General features: G+C 43.7%; 1 protein-coding gene across 7 annotated transcripts in view; it reads right to left on the bottom strand.

The window, feature by feature from the left end:
* Positions 1-10,156, bottom strand: part of LOC115197020 (receptor-type tyrosine-protein phosphatase zeta) — a 72,832-nt gene extending 62,676 nt beyond the window's left edge. For 2 of the 7 annotated variants that reach the window (XM_029758141.1, XM_029758142.1), the window contains exon 1: positions 9,856-10,152. In XM_029758141.1, coding sequence (XP_029614001.1) covers positions 9,856-9,916 — 61 coding nt within the window. In that variant the 5' untranslated portion in view covers positions 9,917-10,152. Of the gene's footprint in view, positions 1-9,855 lie in introns of all 7 variants that reach the window. The other 5 variants (XM_029758144.1, XM_029758145.1, XR_003878951.1 and 2 more) reach the window with 4 other exon arrangements.
* Between the last annotated feature and the right edge of the window lie 11,004 nt (positions 10,157-21,160).

Raw genomic sequence — 21,160 nt, 5'->3', positions numbered from 1 at the left:
GCTCCCTTCTCTCCACTGGGATTCTCTGCCTCTGACCCTATTACGACTTACTAGTGCTCTTCCATGCCATCCCTAGGAGAAGTGCGTCACATCGTGCCAGGCTTTTTCGCTATAGTCAACTTGAGTGGGTTGAGTACAGTGAATTGTAAGTGAAATAATCTGTCTGTAAACAATTGTTCGAAACATTACTTGTGTTATGCACAAAGTAGATGTCCTAACCAACTTGCCAAAACTATAGTTTGTTAACAAGAAATTTGTGGAGTGGTTGAAAAACGAGTTTTAATGATTCCAATCTAAGTTTATGTAAACCTCTGACTTCAACTGTATTTGTAATAATGACAATTACAACAACACTGAATTAACACTTTTATTTTAACTTAATATAATACATAAATAAAATCAATTTAGTCTCAACCAAATAATGAAACATGTTCAATTTGGTTTAAATAATGCAACAACAAAAAAAGTGCAATATGTGCCATGTAAAAAAGCTAACGTTTAAGTTCCTTGCTCAGAACATGAGCACCTATGAAAGCTGGTGGTTCCTTTAAACATGAGTCTTCAATATTCCCAGTTAAGAAGTTTTAGGTTGTAGTTATTATAGGAATTATAAGACTATTTCTCTTTATACCATTTGTATTTCATATAACTTTGACTATTGGATGTTCTTATAGGCACTATAGTATTGCCAGCCTAATCTCGGGAGTCGATAGGCTTGAAGTCATAGACAGCGCTGTGCTTTAAGCATTGCGAAGAGCTGCTGGCAAACGCAGGAAGTACTGTTTGAATGAATGCTTACGAGCATGCTGCTGTCTACCACCGCTCAGTCAAAATGCTCTATCAAATATAAAATCATAGACTTAATTATAATATAATAAACACACAGAAATACGAGCCTTCAGGTCATTAATATGGTCAAGTCCGGAAACTATCATTTCGATAACAAAATGTTTATTATTTCAGTGAAATACGGAACCGTTCCGTATTTTATCGAACGGGTGCAACCCTAAGTCTAAATATTCCTGTTACATTGCACAACCTTCAATGTTATGTCATAATTATGTAAAATTCTAGCAAATGAATTATGGTTTTTGTTAGGAAGAAATGGTCGTCACACAGTTCGCAACGAGCCAGGCGGCCCAAACTGCTGCATATACCCTGACTCTGCTTGCACTGAAAACAAGAGAAGTGACACAATTTCCCTATGTCACATTCTGACCAGTATGAGGGTTATTTTGGTAGTGTAGGCTGGTCAGGACGTGGCAGAGGGTATTTGGTTTATGTGGTTCGGGGTGTGTGTATTATGAGAGGGTAGTTGATTTATGTATTCCAGGGTTTTTTGGTCACTGCTCTGTTAGTCTATGTTCTTTCTAGTTAGTCTGTTTCTATGTTTAGTTAATTGGGGTGTGGACTCTCAATTGAAGGCAGGTGTTGTCTAGTTGCCTTTGATTGAGAGTCCTATATATTAGGGTGTATTTGTGTTTGTAATTTGTGGGAGGTTGTCACTTGAATTGCTCTTGTTTGCCGTCAAGTCTGTATTTGTCGTCCATCGTTTTGTTTTGTTTGTATAAGTGTTTTCATTAAAAAAGTTAATTATGAGCACTCAACCCGCTGCGCCTTGGTCCATTCCTGACGACCGTCGTTACAGAACCTCCCACCAAATCCGGACCAAGCAGCGAAGGAAGGAGCAACAGGGGACTTAGTGGAGCAAAGGGAATTTGAGTTGGACCAACGGGAGAAATGGACATGGGAACAGATTATGGCCGGAGAGGGCCCATGGAAAAAATGAAGCGAAGACCGGGAACGCTACAGGGGAACACGACTGGCTATTAAACCGGAGAGGCAGCCCCAATAAAAAATTTGGGGGGGGCACACGGGTAGTTTGGCAGGGCCAGGATTGAGCCGCAAGCGAAATCCCCGTGTTTATTGGGGGCAGCCTATTCTTAGTCAGGTCCCGTGCGTTGGAGTGAGGTGCACGGCGTTGAGGCCTAGTATTCACAGGCCGGTGTGCACAGTACCTGCGCCCCGCATTTGTCAGGGGAAAGCGGGCATCCAGCCACGAAGGGTGGAGCCAGTACTGCGCTCGAGACCGCCAGTGCGCCTTCACGGTCCAATATATCCTGTTCCCGCTCCACACACTAGCCCTAAGGTGTGTGTTTCAAGGCTGGCATATCCAGTACCAGCACCACGCACCAGGCTTCCAGTGCGTCATCCCAGTCCAATCCGTCCTGTTCCCGCTCCACGCACTAGCCCTAAGGTATGTGTTTCCAAGCTGGCATATCCAGTACCAGCACCACGCACCAGGCTTCCAGTGTGTCAGCCCAGTCCAACCCACCCTGTTCCCGCTCCACGCACTAGCCCTAAGGTGTGTGTTTCCAGGCTGGCATATCCAGTACCAGCACCACGCACCAGGCTTCCAGTGCGTCAGCCCAGTCCAACCCGTCTTGTTCCCGCTCCACGCACTAGCCCTAAGGTGCGTGTCTCCAGTATGGTACCTCCATTACCAGCACCACGCACCAGGTTTCAGTGCGTCAGCCCAGTCCAGCACGTCCTGTCCATGTTCCTCGTACTAGCCATTTGGTGCGTGTCCTTAGTCTGGCACGTCCTAAGCCAGCCCCACGCACCAGGCCTTCCGGCAACAGTGCCTCGTCCAGAACTTCTGGCAACAGTGCATCGTCCAGAGCTTCCGGCGACAGTGTCCCGGAGAGAGACGGCCCACTGTTCGGAACCAGGTGAGACGGCCCACTGTTCAGAGCCGAGTGAGTCTGGCTACAGTCCAGAACTTCCGGCAACAGTGCCTCGTCCAGAACTTCCGGCAACAGTGCCTCGTCCAGAACTTCCGGCAACAGTGCCTCGTCCAGAACTTCCGGCAACAGTGCCTCGTCCAGAGCTTCCGGCGACAGTGCCCCGGAGAGAGACAGCCACTGTTCGGAACCAGGTGAGACGGCCCACTGTTCAGAGCCGAGTGAGTCTGGCTACAGTCCAGAACCAAGTGAGTATGTCTACAGTCCAGAGCTCCTAGAGTCTTCCTACAGTCCAGAGCTCCTAGAGTCACCCTACAGTCCAGAGCTCCTAGAGTCACCCTACAGTCCAGAGCTCCTAGAGTCACCCTACAGTCCGGGGTCGACAGAGAGGGACATCACTGTAGAGACAGTTTATGAGGGGAGTGAGCCAGGGGTGGAGTGGGGTCTGCGTCCGGCTCTTGAGCCACCTCCTGAGGGGGGAGTATTGGGGTTAGGGGGGGGGGTGTTGCAGGAGCACCGTCGGTGATGGTGGCCACCCTCCCTTCCCTCCCATGTACTGTTGGGGATTTATTAGTGTTTTGGGGGTTATTTGTTGTGGTTTTTTTTGTGTGTGAGGTGCATCCGGGGTCTGCACCTTTGGGGGGGGGTAATGTCACGTTCTGACCAGTTTGAGGGTTATTTTGGTAGTGTAGGCTGGTCAGGACATGGCAGAGGGTATTTGGTTTATGTGGTTCGGGGTGTGTGTATTATGAGAGGGTAGTTGATTTATGTATTCCGGGGTTTTTTGGTCACTGCTCTGTTAGTCTATGTTCTTTCTAGTTAGTCTGTTTCTATGTTTAGTTAATTGGGGTGTGGACTCTCAATTGAAGGCAGGTGTTGTCTAGTTGCCTTTGATTGAGAGTCCTATATATTAGGGTGTGTTTGTGTTTGTAATTTGTGGGAGGTTGTCACTTGAATTGCTGTTGTTTGCCGTCAAGTCTGTATTTGTCGTACATCGTTTTGTTTTGTTTGTATAAGTGTTTTCATTAAAAAAGTTAATTATGAGCACTCAACCCGCTGCTCCTTGGTCCATTCCTGACGACCGTCGTTACACCCTAGTTAATATTGCCTGCTAACATGAATTTCTTTGAACTAAATATGCAGGTTTAAAAATATATACTTTTGTATTGATTTTAAGAAAGGCATTGATGTTTATGGTTAGGTACATTGGTGCAACGATGGTGCTTTTTTCGCGAATGCGCTTTTGTTAAATCATCACCCGTTTGGCAAAGTAGGCTGTGATTCGATGATAAATTAACAGGCACCGCATTGATTACATGCAACGCAGGACAAGCTAGCTAAACTAGTAATATCATCAACCATATGTAGTTAACTAGTGATTATGTTAAGATAGATTTTTTTTATAAGATAAGTTTAATGCTAGCTAGCAACTTACCTTGGCTCCTTGCTGCACTCGCGTAACAGGTAGTCAGCCTGCCACGCAGTCTCCTCGTGGATTGCAATGTAATCGGTGTCCAAAAATGCCGATTACCGATTGTTATGAAACCTTGAAATCGGCCCTAATTAATCGGTCATGCCGATTAATCGGTCGACCTCTACATGAAAACGTATCATTTTCTTGTGTGGTATTAGCTTAAGAAGACTGTGTTTGCCTATTGTTGTGACTTTTTATTTTTTATTTTAACCAAGCAATTCAGTTAAGGACAAATTCTTATTTTCAATGACGGCCTAGGAACAGTGGGTTAACTGCCTTGTTCAGGGGCAGAACGACAGATTTTTACCTTGTCAGCTCGGGGATCCGATCTTGCAACCTTTTGGTTACTAGTCCAATGCTCTAACCACTAGGCTACCTGCCGCCCCATTTTGATGAAGATAAGATCAAATTTGATGACCAATTTATGCAGAAGTCCAGGTAATTCCAAAGGGTCCACATACTTTTTCTTGCCACTGTAGAGGGGGTAATCAACAAAGTAATGGGGTCCAGGTGAGTCCAATATTGCGCAGCTGCGTATAATGATGGTCACAGGTGTGCGTAATGAAAGGCAGCCTGGCACCCTCGAGTGCCAGAGAGGGGATGCGGTAGCAGGCGTGACAGTAACCCCCCCCTTCTAGGGGCGCCACCTGGCGTCCCACCTGGGCGAGCCTAACGGGCTGGCCGAGACATGGGCGCTGGATATGCTGGCTGAGTCATAGAAGCCCAAAGAACCGGCTGAGGCGTGGGATCCTGGCAAGCCGGCTGAGGCATGGGACCCTGACGATCCGGCTGAGGCATGAAAGCCTGATGAACCGGCTGAAGCATGGGAGCCTGATGGGCCGGCTGAAGCATGACATGGGGTGAGCGCCTGCCAAGCCAACCGAGACAAGAAGACCTCTTGAGCCAGCTAAGGCATGGAAGCCCGACGAGCTAGCTGAGGCACCCCCGGTTCCATCGGCGACGGCACCCGGACCCAACATCACCAACCAAAACAAAAAACAAAAACTCCCTGATGCTTCCTTTAGTGGTGTCAGCATTCTGTGAGGATCGACGCTGGAGACGAGAAACAAGTACAGGGAGTGAACATTTAATAAATAACGGACATTAAACAGAACAGGAACAGTGTCTGGACAGGGGAAAAATAACGACATCAATGCTGACACAGGGAACAAACTGAGGAGCAGACAGATATAGAAGGGGTAATCAATAAAGTCATGGAGTCCAGGTGAGTCCAATATTGCGCAGCTGCGCATAATGATGGTGACAGGTGTGCGTAATGAAGGGCAGCATGGCCCTCAGCCTGGCCCTTGAGCGTCAGAGAGGGGGAGCGGGAGCAGATGTGATAGTAAAAGTACTATGTGACATTTGCTGATGTAAAAAGGGCTTTATAAATACATTTGATTTGATTTCCAAATGAGCGGGTGGAGGTAAAAACTCTGTATTTGCAGCCACGGCCTATAAAGAAATACATTTAAAAATTTGACCAACTTGAAGCTTGGCTTGAGTAAAATATTTGCCTGTACAGCCTTAGGCTTAGCACTGCCAAAAGATTCTTAAGTTGTTCAAAGTCCCAGTTATTGTTATTTGCGTAACTACACAGGCATGTCATGCTACACACATTTTTAATAGTTCTGTCAGTGCCTAGACTGCATTCTATGTCAAGTTCAATTTTGTTGCAAAATGTTACTCCTGTAAGCAATTACATTTAATTTGTACTTTACTGATATTTAATATACATGAAAAGAGCATGGGCCTTTTGGGGAGTGTTATGTGCAGTCATGTCCCAACACATTTACAAATTCCATTACTTGTGTCCCATTGTAAATTAGAACTAAAAGAAAGATTAAAAAAGAAAAGGGGGGGATACACCCACAATCCCCCCGAGCAAAATGCACCTTGACCAACAGTGTTGTTCACACAAGCTAGCTGGCCTTTATCTTAGTCACTTGGGGATTTGCATTCAGTGTCAGGACAACAGCCATCGATATACAGGACAGTTAAGAGACCACACACTAACAGGCAGCTGAAGAGAAGAAGAGGGGGAGAAATCAATGGCTCTCTACCAGCCACTCTATGGGGCTCCTCTTGTTCTCCCCAATGGCCCCGGTGTGAGAAGCCCTCTTTCAGTTGCAAGACGGGCCACCCGGATCTGCCCTGTCATCCATTAAGCAGCCAGTGGTGGGCATCAAGGACCCGGCTGGCAGAACGCCATGAAGACACCAGCAGAACCTGGTTGTCTGTGAGACAAACGAGGAGAAGGAGAATAGGTAGCGGGTAGAGATGGTGGGAGGGAGACAAGAAGAGGACGAACAGGGGGTGAGATTGGGGGAGTGAGAGGAGAATGAGACAGGAAGGAAAAAATGATGAGGAGGAGAAATTAGAAAAGAAGAGAGAAAATTACAGATTGATGAGGGAGAGAAAAAGTTTAACAAATATATGGGACAAAAAGGAGAAGAGAAGAATGCATGTGAAAGTGTAAAATAAAGACAGTGAAGAGTGAGCATGAAAAGGGGAAAAGGTCTGGAACAAAACTAATGACATTACGAGTGTAGTTGAAGCCTCAACTCCATCGCTCTCCTAGCTTGGGGGCACCGCTGAGGTGTCAAGAAGGGGGAGCCTGGGAGCCAGAGCGTCGGAGCATTGCCATGACACTCCTGTGACGGTCGCAACACGCTGCGCTCTCACACATCCCCTCCAGTCTCGCAGCGTGAGAGCCTCCTGCTCCAGCGCCACCACTGCCGCTGGGACAAATTGGTGCTCGATCTAGCGTCACGCTTACAATGGTCCCCCCTTGCTGTGTCGCTGCGCACCGCTGAACACCATCGAACACCGTCGCCCTCTGCCAGCTTCTCCCCCACCCACCCACACAAAACAAATCTCTCTTCTGACAGCATAATTCACGGGGGAGGCCTTGGGAAGACGGAGGATATGGAGGAGAACCAGTGTCCTGGGCTCCGCTATGGAGGCTTGGCTGGTCTGTACCACCACGTAACCATAGTCCTATTCAGCCATGGCCGGGGAGAGAGAGAGGGGCGACTCAGAGGATTCAGTGTGGCCCCTGTGCAAACTTGAGTGAATGCTGTTGAGCCTAATACCGACTAATCTGGTCATCAAATACCCCTCCTGCCGCCGATTGTAAATCTGCTCTGCTTTTTACCAGCAACCCTGCTTGGATGGCTAAGAGGACCAGTGTGCCAAGCTGCTCTGGGTAAGGTGTCCCGCAGCTTCCTCAGAGAAAGAGGGAGAGAAGGAGAAAGAAGAATGGGAGAAGGTAGGAGAGGAAATGAGAAGAACGTGTAGAGAGGGGGCAGAAAGTACAAGGGAGAGGTGGCATGGAGAAAAAGCTTTTCGTCTTCGCATCAAAGGAGCTGAGAAGCTGAGTTTCAATTACTGTTGGTAATAAGTGTGATTTTGCACAGTTAACAACAGCTAAACTCAGACTAAAGTAGACAATGTTTGACTCACACAGTCATTTCAGATTATGCAAATACACTCTATGCAACTAAACTATTGAGCTGTGTACTCTGCAAGTGTAGTTTATTGTGTTCCTCACTGTGATAACAGCTGCATGGGCAACATGAAGTTATGAACTGGCACACTGTCCTCATGCCAGTAAGCCAAATCTGAAACTGGATTAAGCATTGGACCAACAGCTTGTGACACACCCCTCTAAGGTGGACTTCCTAGAGGCATGAGCACAGGGGTATGGAATCTGGAAGCCCACCAACCAAGCATCCACCTGAATGACTGAGTGACAAACTATGACTGCCATCTGTCACGAGTCACGACCACCCTGCTCCAAAATAACAGGCACAGAGACTTCCTCATCCGAGAGAGAGCGGGGCACTGTGGATGATGCCCCAGTGTAAATGCCCCATCTATAGCCCACCACATTGGGAAGACAGATGGTGCAGAGTCTGTGTTGCATTCATTCACTTTGTGTCTTTTTTCTGCCATCAATCCCTATGCTGCCTTCCCAACAAACGACCGTTTCCTTTGTGCTCCACGTTTCATCAAAGCGTCATTTAAAGCACTCTGCTGAAAGGGGCAAAAAGAAGGGAGAAGAGGAGGGGAGTGGTGGCGGTGGGGTGCATGTGGTAAAGCATTCAGCATGTACCAACACATTTGATATCCCAGTTCACAAGGCCTGTCACAAAAGGCTTTTAGCTCTTAAGCAAACTAGCTTTAGCAAGCTTTTTTCAAGTCTTTGTCTAATGCCTCACCCAAAAGATTAAACCAAGCATATCAGTCTCCTCCTTGACACTTTTGCACTGTACGTGTGTGCCATATTGATGCTGAACGGCTAAGACCAACTGTGCGAATTAAGAAAACACTCCTTTCACTCAGTTCTGAGGGGATATGTAAATGATCAGTTTATTCAAATATTTGCCTGTATTGTCCTGTAACCAATGGTGGCTGTAACAGCAACCCCATTTATAGACCTATTAGAATTTGGTCAAAATCACAAGATAACTATCAAAATATGTGCAATTAAACGTACTTATAACACATCAATAGCACATTATTTATAGGCTACCTACAGTACCATAGGCTTCAAATAAAGTGTAACCAAAGGCTATCTGTTTGAACTTTTCAGGATAGCCTTAGGTGAATGTCAGGAGAGAAATACAGTTGTGGAATGTAACCTAAAACATTAGCCCTAAAACGCTGGTGGTTAATGGCTCTGCATGGCTTTGCTGGAGTAGCAGTAGCACTGGTTTTCAGGCAGCTTGAGACTGCCATACCATTCATTTCAGTAGCACCTATCGACCAATCACTACTAGCCCCCCTTTCCAAAAATAATAGCGTTTTACTTACTAATTACATAGTTCGACAGCCGTGGCGAAACCACCCTTTTCATGCTCCACTAACGTTATATTTACGGACCAAATAAATACGAGACACCCGATTAATGGGAATGCACATTCAGATGGGATTCTTTACACTTGGCCCCTTCATACACAACATAGAAACAATGTTGAATGTTTTAACTTTCTTTGCGTAGCTACTCCAAAGTGATAGTCTTTAGATGTTCCTCTGTGCTCTTCTCACAATAGTCTGTGTCCTACGGTTGCACAACAAATATCACTAACACCAATTATCTATAAGCACACGACTGTCTTTTAATAAGGCTTACAATACGTTGTGTATTTTCGAATTTAGTCATTATGAGATATGAGATGATAATAAGACATTATAAAGGTGTAATGCATCATTTATGACAAGTCTTACATTACATTTATAACCGCATTCTGTTGCCACTTCAACATGATGTTAAATAACATAGAGCCTACTTCTCCAAAGACGCACAACGCTTGTGCATAATCATTCGAGATAATTGAAATAGACCGAAAGACGATTATTATCTTCAGGTTTATAAATCAAATCAGCAAAATAATCCATGAAACATAAAATGATGGTGTACAAAGTAGGCTAGTGAAGCGAACCGAGTTCATTTGAACCTGAACTTCACGCGCATTGCATTCTCGGAGAGAAACAGGTAGGCTACCTTCACAGAATCAACAGTAACCATCAAGTGAAAAAAAATTCTAATAAAAAGCTTTAAAAAAAATGTATAATGATATAATATAATAATAATTAATAATGGGAAAAACTAAATTAAACTCAAGTTCTTACCTAATTGACAGACGATCAAGAGCTGAGCGAGCAATAAGCCTCTTGAAACAGCCGTTTCCATATTTCACCAACCTCACAAATCTCGATGAAGACAATAAAAATCGAATGTATGCTTCTTGGGAAAGATAGTCCCGTGACGGTTTCACATTTGTTTCATGCTGGGAGTTGTTGTGTTGTCCGGTCCCCGTTTATCCTCACTCCTTTCTTTTCGGTATCTCCGGTGAGGCTGTTCGTTTGCTACTCGGAGATGAACCGTGAGCGAGAGGAGGGAACGTGTATGAGAAGCGTGCGCCTCCCACAGACCATAATGCACGAGCTCTATTTAACGGAGTTGATATGATTTTTTTTAAAGGAAATAGCCTGCATTCATTGATTTATTGATTTCATTAATTCATTAGAAATAGTGATAATTCCATGTAACTCAGTTGCAACAGTCGTTTTGTAACTTTATTATGAATATGTTTTATTATTATTTTTAACACAAACCATTAGGCTATTTGCATAGCAGCGGGAACTAGTTTGGTGATGGGGGGGTCTGCAAGTGACAAAGCTGGGAAAAATTTTTATTGCCAAGGGATATATCTATATCCCATACAGAAGTCTGTATCAGTCTGCTAATAAAGGACTAGTAAAGGCCCAGTGCACCACTTTCTTGTATTTGAGTGTTTGACAGTATTTGTAACTTGAGGTTGTTGATTATCTTTACAAATCAAAACTGTATTTGTCACATGTGCTGTGTAGACCTTACTGTGAAATGCTTACTTACAAGCCCTTAACCAACAGTGCAGTTCAAGAAGAGTTATATATAATATTTACCTAACACAATAACATAACAATAATGAGACTATATACAGGGGGTACCAGGTCAGTGTGCAGGGTACAGGTAAATTGAGGTAATTTGTACATGTAGGTAGTGGTGAAGTGACTATGCATAAATAATAAACAGGAGTAGCAGCAGTGTACAAAACAAATGGGGGGAGGGGGGGGGTCAACGTAAATAGTCCAGTGGCCATTTGATTAATTGTTCAGCAGTCTTATGGCTTGGGGGTAGAAGCTGTTAAGGAGCCTTTAGGTCCTAGACTTGGCACTCCGGTACCGCTTGGTGTGCGGTAGCAGAGAAAACAGTCTATGACTTGGGTGACTGGAGTCTCTGACAATTTTATGGGCTTTGCTCTGACACCGCCTATTATATAGGTCCTGGATGGCAGGAAGCTTGGCCCCAGTGATGTACTAGGCCGTACGCGTTACCCTCTGTAGCGCCCCATGGGAATCAAACCCACAACACTAGTGCTGCAAGCACCATGCTCTACCAACAGAGCCACATCATCACATCACATCTTCACAAACCACTTGATGTCTCAATATACTCAATCAATTACTGTATTGTGCATTATTTTTCTTCATGGTGATGGAAAGTCTACAGGTACAAACCTAGATGACCAGCCTATGTACAATACAGTGATGTACATTTACATTAAGTGGTTTATAAGGATGGTCAATTAATTCTGCTCAAAAACTGATTGTTGTCCATGTTATTTGATCAAGAAACATTTAATTTGATGTGGATGTTTTGTATCTTAGCCCATAACTTTGCACCTTTTGATATAAATGTTTGAGGACAGGGTTTTGTTCTTTCTGGATTCCATTAGAATGATGATCACAGAGAAAGGGACAGGGCAACAACTCTTACAATACCAACTATTGAATCCTGCAAGATTCTGTTCTTAATTGTACAACTATATTTTTTGCCAAAGCAGCTATTCTGCATCTTTTGTGAATTAATAATATTATTCATATATATTTTTTAACCCTTTGAAGCGTACAATCACATATTTGTGATCATTGTTAAGGGGTTCCTGCAGCGTACCATCGCAAATATGTGATTGGAACAGTAACAACAGAACGTATGATGCAACAAACACATCTAAACAGCATTGTTGTCTGAAAAGCATCATTCTTAACAATGTTTTGTACTGCTGGGAAATAAAGGTCTTCACAACTTTATTCCTCAATTTTACCTTTTATTGTAAAAGATAAATGCAAACTTCATCATCCAAACATCACACGGAATACAGCCAAATTCATTCCATAAACCAGTCTAAATAACAGGTTGCCCTGACAAAAAAAAAAAAACATAATTTAGCGACCTAACAGCTAGACTTGTTCCCAATGTATCTCATCTCTGGTGAGCACAAGGGAGAAATGTAATATTGTTTAGAAAAGAGATGTGTCAGGTAAGCTAACAGGAGCTAAATTCTTTAAGATGGCAGCCATGTTTGTTCATGTTTGACAAGCGAAAACTCCCTAATTCCAGAATGCCATTCACTAGAAAACACAAATAAGTCAATGGCTGCACCCATTGCCTGAAAAATATGAACTTAGTTTGTCCACTTTTCAGCATATTACAAATCTTCAATGCATTTTTTACAGTGTATACAAGAACCGGAACACATGACTTGACAAGTTGTTTACCGTTTTTGACAAATCACAAAGTAAATAAAATGTTATCTCACAGATCATCACCCCAAATGCAAGCCTACTGCCTAGCCTAGCTGTAGAGTGGAAGCTAAACAGTGATGAAACCATTTTAAGGGGCTTTGTGGGGGGGTTAATTTAATTTGTTGAGGGTTTTCATGTCCATGGGTGGTGGAAATGGGGGAAGGTATCATTGGGGATATGATTGAGGAAATATTCTATGATGGGGGATTTATCAATAAATGGGGGGCAAACACAGGAGAAGTTTATACGCAAAATAAAAATAAAACCCCTGGAAATGGGGTCTGAGCTGGCAACCCTGAACTACCATAGTTACAATCTGATGCCACGTTCAAATCTCCGACACCCTTAGCACCCCTACTTACCGCGGCTATGGCTACTTGTCAGGGCACCAGACTGAAGTGGAATGGTTGACTGTGGGTTGACCAAACTCCACTTCTCAACATGAAACGGCAATGTATTAGGAAACGTTAGGTTCACAAGTGTAGATTTATTCTGAGGAGCTAGCTATATGGCTGGTAAGAAAAGAAAAGCAAAGAGCAGCATGGAGCCAATACAAACCAAAGGCTAAGTAACAGAGATGCTGGGGGAGGACTACCTTTTGTGAAGTGCCAATGACCTCTTGACTTAGAGGGGTGGGTTAAACTCTGGTGAAATGGAGACTAGCACATCACCAGTGACCCTGAAATCACAATTCAGTCAGGGAATGTGGGACAAGTGCATGTGGGTGTTGAGGTGTGGGGTGGGGGATGATGGGGGGATCAAGGAGCATCAGTCGGGGGGGGGGGGGGGGGGGGGGGGGTTACCTATCTTCAAGCTTGCGTGTTTCAACAAAATGGCTAACACTCCCTCAATATTGAGGGGAAGGGAGGGGTGGTCCATCACAATTCATGTGACACTAAACTCTGAGTCTACTAGCTCACAGAGCCGGTTCACACATGTTTTAATAGATTAGGCCTAAGGGGTTTGAAACTATACATACAGGCAGAACATTTTGGAAAGCACCAGATAAGACTTGACAGACAGGTACTCTAAGTCTGGACCGATGATACACATACACCATTTGTTTAAACAATTTGAATGACCATACAAATCAAGATTTTCCACCAAACAGATCAATACCATCATTCAATCAAATGGATTTTATTGATGGTTTTATGGCAATGATCAGTTGGGCGGAAATACCACAATAAGATCATAAAGTGAATGTATTTTATTGAGTTTGGTGTAGTATTTCCCCAGGCCTGAGACGTGACAAAGAGAGCTATACTTTAAAGGGCAACCCCAAGCCTTTGGGTTTTCTTCAGTTTCAACCACAGGCAACAAGATTCTCTTCTTCAATATCATGCTTCCATGTTCCCCCCTTTTACCCCTGTGAATACATTTGCATAATTTAGCCAGGATTATCTTTAATTTATGCAGAGGCTGCTCCTCATTTGTTAGATTGTAGGTTTCCAGGGGGCCTAATAAAATTAGTTTTACACTCGAGAGCAGGCAGTGTGGGTTTGGGGGGGTTCTAAATGCTTTGGCGCTTATCACAAGTACTTCTACACTCTTAGAAAAAAAGTTCAATCTAAAACCTATAAAAGTTATTTGGCTGTCCCCACAGGAGAACCTAGCACATGAATCTCTGTCCTCAAATGACCCCTGTGAGAGACCAATTAAGAAAACATTTGGAAACTTATATTCCTTCTATCTCAATATCCACACATCACTGGGCAAATGTTCATTTTTCGATGCCAATGGATGTATAATTTTTCCTCTAATGCCATGTTAGACAGAACCAGAAGATAATGCATTCCCAGGAAAAATCATGCAGTTCAGAAAAGTAAGAAAACAACTTCCAAAAGCTTTACCCCAAACTAGGTGTCATCGATCTTGGGCCTGGCCAGATCAGCAGAGAGCAACCATCGAGTGACCATCTCCACTGATCAATATGGGAAGTGAAGTGGACAACACAAACTCATTAGGGCCTGTGGAAATAGCCCTGTCTGCAGTAGTGTTGGAGAGGACGGTTCGGAGATGAATGGTAGGCCTATTGTTAGGAGAGCACTAAGAAAAACCATTGCAATGAGAAATAATAGAGAAATTATCAAAAGAAAAACATTTTTGTTCAGTTTACTGGTCAATACTGCTAACAAACATCCTGTTCAGACTCCTAAGTTCCACCCATGGATAATGTTACATAGGAAAATCCAATGGGCATATCAACAGCAACAATTTCCCAAGGTGTTTCAGGACATCCGATGAGCCTCCATTATTGGCAAAATTGAATTGTCTAATGCTCATGCTGTATAATTGGATTTTCATGAGTCAAGCGATGGAGAAGCCATCATATAACTGCTAAAAAACAAGGACAGAAATCGATGAGAATTTTGTAGTCCAATGAGTATTTTGTTTCTATTCGGAAACATTTTGGTCAGTCCAGCTCAAGTAGTAGGAAATAAGTGTCTGTCTTCAAAGGGAAGGTCAAGAGGACAGGGGATGAAAGGAATGGGGGGATGATTTTGTGGACAGACCAGTTCCAGAGTCCTGCCCCAGATTCAACTGTCCCACAAACGAAGGGAAAATGTAGAAGCTCTGAAGTTGCCAGAAAAGGCCTATCCACAGTGATTCGATTTTTATTCGGATCTCCGTTAGCTGTTGAAGAAGCAGCAGCTATTCTTCATGGGGTCTACACAAAACCTATAACATGTCAAAATACAGAACTTTAATGGACAAAAACAGCAACACAAATTTAAACTAATAACACTACGACTAAAGAACAGCGCGACTAAAGTCTCTTAGGTTTCAAAAGACATTCCCATTGAGGCAAGTTTCCAGAAAACTGACACAACACTGTGTGATATGAACAGTCAGTTCTTCCGTGTCCAATCTGCTCACAGGGAGCTTCAACTGCAGCCAATCAAATGCCCTTTGACCAAAAGGGAAAAGAGAAAGGGGAATTTGAAACACAGGAATGACCACTTTGAGGTATGATTCTTCAAAAAAGGTCACGCCACCCTCAGAAGTAGATAACTGATTATCTCTAATTATTCTTCCATTAATTTCCCCTTGCACTGAACAAAATTACAAGAAATATAGAAGTATATACAGTATATATAAATACAGTATATGTATATATATATATACAATGTATATGTATGCATACAGTACCAGTCAAATGTTTGGACACACTTACTCATTCAAGGGATTTTCTTTATTTTTGCTATTTTCTACATTGTAGAATAATAGTGAAGACATCAAAACTATGAAATAACACATATGGAATCATGTAGTAACCAAAAAAGTGTTATACAAATCAAAATATATTATAGATTTTAGATTCTTCAAAGTAGCCAACCTTTGCCTTGATGACAGCTTTGCACACTCTTGGCATTCTCTCAACCAACTTCATGAGGAATGCTTTTCCAACGGTGTTGGAGGAGTTCCCACATATGCTGAGCACTTGTTGGCTGCTTTTCCTTCACTCTGCGGTCCAACTCATCCCAAACCATCTCAATTGGGTTGAGGTCGTGTGATTGTGGAGGCCAGGTCATCTGATGCAGCACTCCATCACTCTCCTTGGTCAAATAGCCTTTACAAATCAAATCAAATCAAAATGTATTTGTCACGTGCGCCGAATACAACAGGTGTAGACCTTACAGTTAAATGCTTACTTAAAGGCTCTAACCAATAGTGCAAAAAAAGATATTAGGTGAAAAATAGGTAAGTAAAGAATAAAACAACAGTAAAAAGACAGGCTATATACGGTAGCGAGGCTACATACAGACACCAGTTAGTCAGGTTGATTGAGGTAGTATGTACATGTAGATATGGTTAAAGTGACGAAGCATATACAATGAACAGAGAGTAGCAGTAGCGTAAAAGAGGGGTTGGCAGTTGTGGTGGGTGGCGGGACACAATGCAAATAGCCCGGTTAGCCAATGTGCGGGAGCACTGGTTGGTCGGCCCAATTGAGGTAGTATGTACATGAATGTATAATTAAAGTGACTATGCATATATGATAAACAGAGAGTAGCAGCAGCGTAAAAAGAGGGGTTGGGGGGGCACAGAATGCAAATAGTCCGGGTAGCCATTTGATTACCTGCTCAGGAGTCTTATGGCTTGGGGGTAAAAACTGTTGAGAACCCTTTTTGTCCTAGACTTGGCACTCCGGTACCGCTTGCCATGCGGTAGTAGAGAGAACAGTCTATGACTGGGGTGGCTGGGGTCTTTGACAATTTTTAGGGCCTTCCTCTGACACCGCCTGGTGTAGAGGTCCTGGATGGCAGGCAGCTTAGCCCCAGTGATGTACTGGGCCGTACGCACTACCCTCTGTAGTGCCTTGCAGTCAGAGGCAGAGCATTTGCCGTACCAGGTAGTGATGCAACGAGTCAGAATGCTCTTGATGTTGCAGCCGTAGAACCTTTTGAGGATCTCAGGACCCATGCCAAATCTTTTTAGTTTCCTGAGGGGGAATAGGCTTTGCTGTGCCTTCTTCACGACTGTCTTGTGTGTTTGGACCATTCTAGTTTGTTGTTGATGTGGACACCAAGGAACTTGAAGCTCTCAACCTGCCCCACTACAGCCCCGTCAATGAGAATGGGGGCGTGCTCGGTCCTCCTTTTCCTGTAGTCCACAATCATCTCCTTAGTCTTGGTTACGTTGAGGGATAGGTTGTTATTCTGGCACCACCCGGCCAGGTCTCTGACTTCTCCCCTATAGGCTGTCTCGTCGTTGTCGGTGATCAGTGCTACCACTGTCTGCAAACTTAATGATGGTGTTGGAGTTGTGCCTGGCCATGCAGTCATGGGTGAACAGGGAGTACAGGAGGGGACTGAGCACGCACCCCTGGGGAGCTCCAGTGTTGAGGATCAGCGTGGTACATGTGTTGCTACGTACCCTCACCACCTGGGGGCGGCCGGTCAGGAAGTCCAGGATCCAGTTGCAGAGGGAGGTGTTTAGTCCCAGGATCCTTAGCTTAGTGATGAGCTTTGAGGGTACTATGGTGTTGCTGAGCTGAGCTGAGCTGTAGTCAATGAATAGCGTTCTCACATAAGTGTTCCTTTTGTCCAGGTGGGAAAGGGCAGTGTGGAGTGCAATAGAGATTGCATCATCTGTGGATCTGTTTGGGCGGTATGCAAATTGGAGTGGGTCTAGGGTTTCTGGGATAATGGTGTTATGGTGTTGATGTGAGCCATTACCAACCTTTCAAAGCACTTTATGGCTACGGACGTGAGTGCTACGGGTCTGTAGTCATTTAGGCAGGTTGCCTTTGTGTTCTTGGGCACAGGGACTATGGTGGTCTGCTTGAAACATGTTGGCATTACAGAATCAATCAGGGACATGTTGAAAATGTCAGTGAAGACACCTGCCACTTGGTCAGCACATACCTGGAGCACACGTCCTGGTAATCCGTCTGGCCCCGCAGCCTTGTGTATGTTGACCTGTTTAAAGGTCTTACTCACGTGAGCTACGGAGAGCATGATCACACAGTTGTCCAGAACAGCTGATGCTCTCATGCATGCCTCAGTGTTGCTTGCCTCGAAGCAAGCATAGAAGTGATTTAGCTCGTCTGGTAGGCTCGTGTCACTGGGCAGCTCGCGGCTGTGCTTCCCTTTGTAGTCTGTAATAGTTTGCAAGCCACGCCTGTAACAGTTGTCGTCGGGAGTAGAGGACCAAAACGCAGCAGGAATGTGGATGCTCATCTTGTTATTTATTTTAAATAAAGAGAACAACAAAACAGTCTTGTCATGCTCACACAGGCAAAACAAGAAACAATCTCCCACAACACTAAACCAAACAATTACCCATATATAGGACTCTCAATCAGAGGCAACGAGAAAGCACCTTCCTCCAATTGAGAGTCCAACCCCCCATTAACCTAAACATAGAAATACAACAAACCAGAAATAACATAGAAATACAAAACATAGAACGTAGACCAAAACCCGGAAATAATAAATCAAACCCTACTACATACACCACCACCCCGAACCACATAAACAAAATACCCTCTGCCACGTCCTGACCAAACTACAATAACAAATAACCCTTATTACTGGTCAGGACATGACACTGCCACATCCAACGAGCGTCGGAGCCGGTGTAGTATGATTCAATCTTAGCCATGTATTGAAGCTTTGCCTGTTGGATGGTTCATCGCAGGGCGTAGCAGGATTTATTGTATGCTTCTGGGTTAGAGTCCCGCACCTTGAAAGCGGCAGCTCTACCCTTTAGCTCAGTGTGAATGTTGCCTGTAATCCATGTCTTCTGGTTGGGGTGTGTACGTACAGTCACTGTGGGGACGACATCCTCGATGCACTTATTGATAAAGCCAGTGACTGATGTGGTGTACTCCTCAATGCCATCGGAAGAATCCCGGAACATGTTCCAGTCTGTGATAGCAAAACAGTGTCCTGTAGCTTAGCATCTGCGTCATCTGACCACTTTTTTATAGACCGAGTCACTGGTGTTTCCTGCTTTAATTTTTGCTTGTAAGCAGGAATCAGGAGGATAGAGTTTGTGGTCAGATTTACCAAATGGAGGGCGAGGGAGAGCTTTGTACGCGTCTCTGTGTGTAGAGAGTGATGGTGTGAAGGTGTGTTCAGGGTAATTTTCCTGTTGAAAAACAAATGATAGCCCCACTAAGGGCATACCAGTTGGGATGGCGTATAGCTGTAGAATGCTGTGGTAGCCATGCTGGTTAAGTGTGCCTTGAATTCTAAATAAATCACTGACAGTATCACCAGCAAAGCACCCCCACACCATCACACCTCCTCCTCCATTTAACCTTTATTTAACTAGGCAAGTCAGTTAAGAACAAATTCCTATTTACAATGACGGCCTACTCCGGCCAAATCTGTACGATGCTGGGCCAATTGTGTGCCGCCCTATGGGACTCCCAATCACAGCTAGATGTGATACAGCCGGGATTCTAACCAGGTACTATAGTAACGCCTCTTGCACAGAGATGCAGTGCCTTAGCCCACTGCGCCACTCGGGAGCCCAAGAGTTCCGGATTGACTGACCTTCCTGTCTTAAAGTAATGATGGACTGCCATTTGTCTTTGCTTATTTGAGCTGTTCTTGCCATCATATGGACTTGGTCTTTTACCAAATAGGGCTATCTTCTATATACCACCCCTACCTTGTCACAACACAATTGATTGGCTCAAACACATTAATTGGGGCTATGTGGGACGCAAGCGTGCCACCCCTGGTACACCCTATCAACAACAGGTGAAATATCAAGAGCGCCAAATTTGAAAACAATTAAATGTCATAATTCAAATTTCTCAAACATAGAACTATCTTACACCCTTTGAAAGATAAACATCTCCTTAATCTAACCACGTTGTCCGATTTCAAAAAGGCTTTACGGCGAAAGCATAAAGTTAGATTATGTTAGGAGAGTACATTGACAATAGCTGTGTGTAATGTTTTGTCAATTCAAAGACAGGCGTCACCAAAAGCAGAAAACCAGCTAAAATTATGCACTAACCTTTGACAATCTCATCAGATGACACTCCTAGGACATTATGTTAGACAATACATGCATTTTTAGTTCTATCAAGTTCATATTTATATCCAAAAACAGCGTTTTACTATGGCGTTGATGTTCAGTAAATCGTTTCCCTCCAATAACCACCAGTCAAGTCAGCACAACAAATTAAATAATTACTATTCGAAAACATTGGTAAAATATTATATTGTCATTCAAAGAATTATAGATTTACATCGCTTGAACGCAACCGGCTTGCCAGAATTAAAAATAACCTTACTGGGAAATCACACTTTGCAATAATCTGAGCACTGCGCCCAGAAAAATACGCTTTGCAATACAGACTAACCGCCATGTTGGAGAGATCTAAAATCGAAAATACTATGTAAATAATCCATTGCCTTTGATTCTCTTCATCAGATGTCACTTCCAGGAATCCCAGGTCCATAATGAATGTAGTTTTGTTCGAAAAAGCTCATCATTTATGTCCAAAAAGCTCCTTGTTGTTTGCACATGATCTATGCCCACCGGACTTCACTTCATGAACGAGGGGAAAAAAAATATTTACGTTCGTTCAAACATGTCAAACGTTGGATAGCATAAATCATTAGTGCCTTTTTTAACCAGAACATGAATAATATTCAAGACAGACGATTGCGTTCTCTTTTAAAACGTATTGGAACGAGAGTACCCAACATGAACTCGCGCGCCAGAGTCTAATCGGCCACCACCGTTCCATGGCTCTTGTTCGGTCAGATCTCACAGTATAAGACTCAAAACACTTTGTAAAGACTGGTGACATCTAGTGGAAGCCATAGGAAGTGCTCAAAGATTAATAAGCCCCTGTGTGTTTCAATGGCATAGGCTTAAAGGTAATTCAACACATCAGGTATCCACTTCCTGTCAGAATTTGTCTCAGGGTTTTGACTGCCATATGAGTTCTGTTATACTTACAGACATCATTCAAACAGTTTTAGAAAATTCAGAGTGTTTTCTATCCAAACCTGAACAATAATATGCATATTCTAGCTTCTGAGTTGGTGTAGGAGGCAGTTAAAAATGGGCACATATTTTTTTCAAAATTCTCAATACTGCCCCCTAGCCCTAAATTAACTTTTAACAAGGCACACCTGTTAATTGAAATGCATTGCAGGTGACTACCTCATGAAGCTGGTTGAGAGAATGCCAAGAGTGTGCAAAGCTGTCATCAAGACAAAGGGTGGCTACTTTGAAGAGTCTCAAATATAAAATCTATTTTGATTTGTTTAACACTTTTTTGGTTACTACTTGGTTCCACATGTGTTATTTCATAGGTTTGATATCT

This window comes from Salmo trutta, chromosome 7 (genome assembly GCF_901001165.1).
Source record: "Salmo trutta chromosome 7, fSalTru1.1, whole genome shotgun sequence".
In the NCBI taxonomy this organism is placed as follows: Eukaryota; Metazoa; Chordata; class Actinopteri; order Salmoniformes; family Salmonidae; genus Salmo; species Salmo trutta.
Note: the sequence above shows the minus strand (reverse complement) of the source record. Positions and strands in the feature narration are given on the sequence as shown.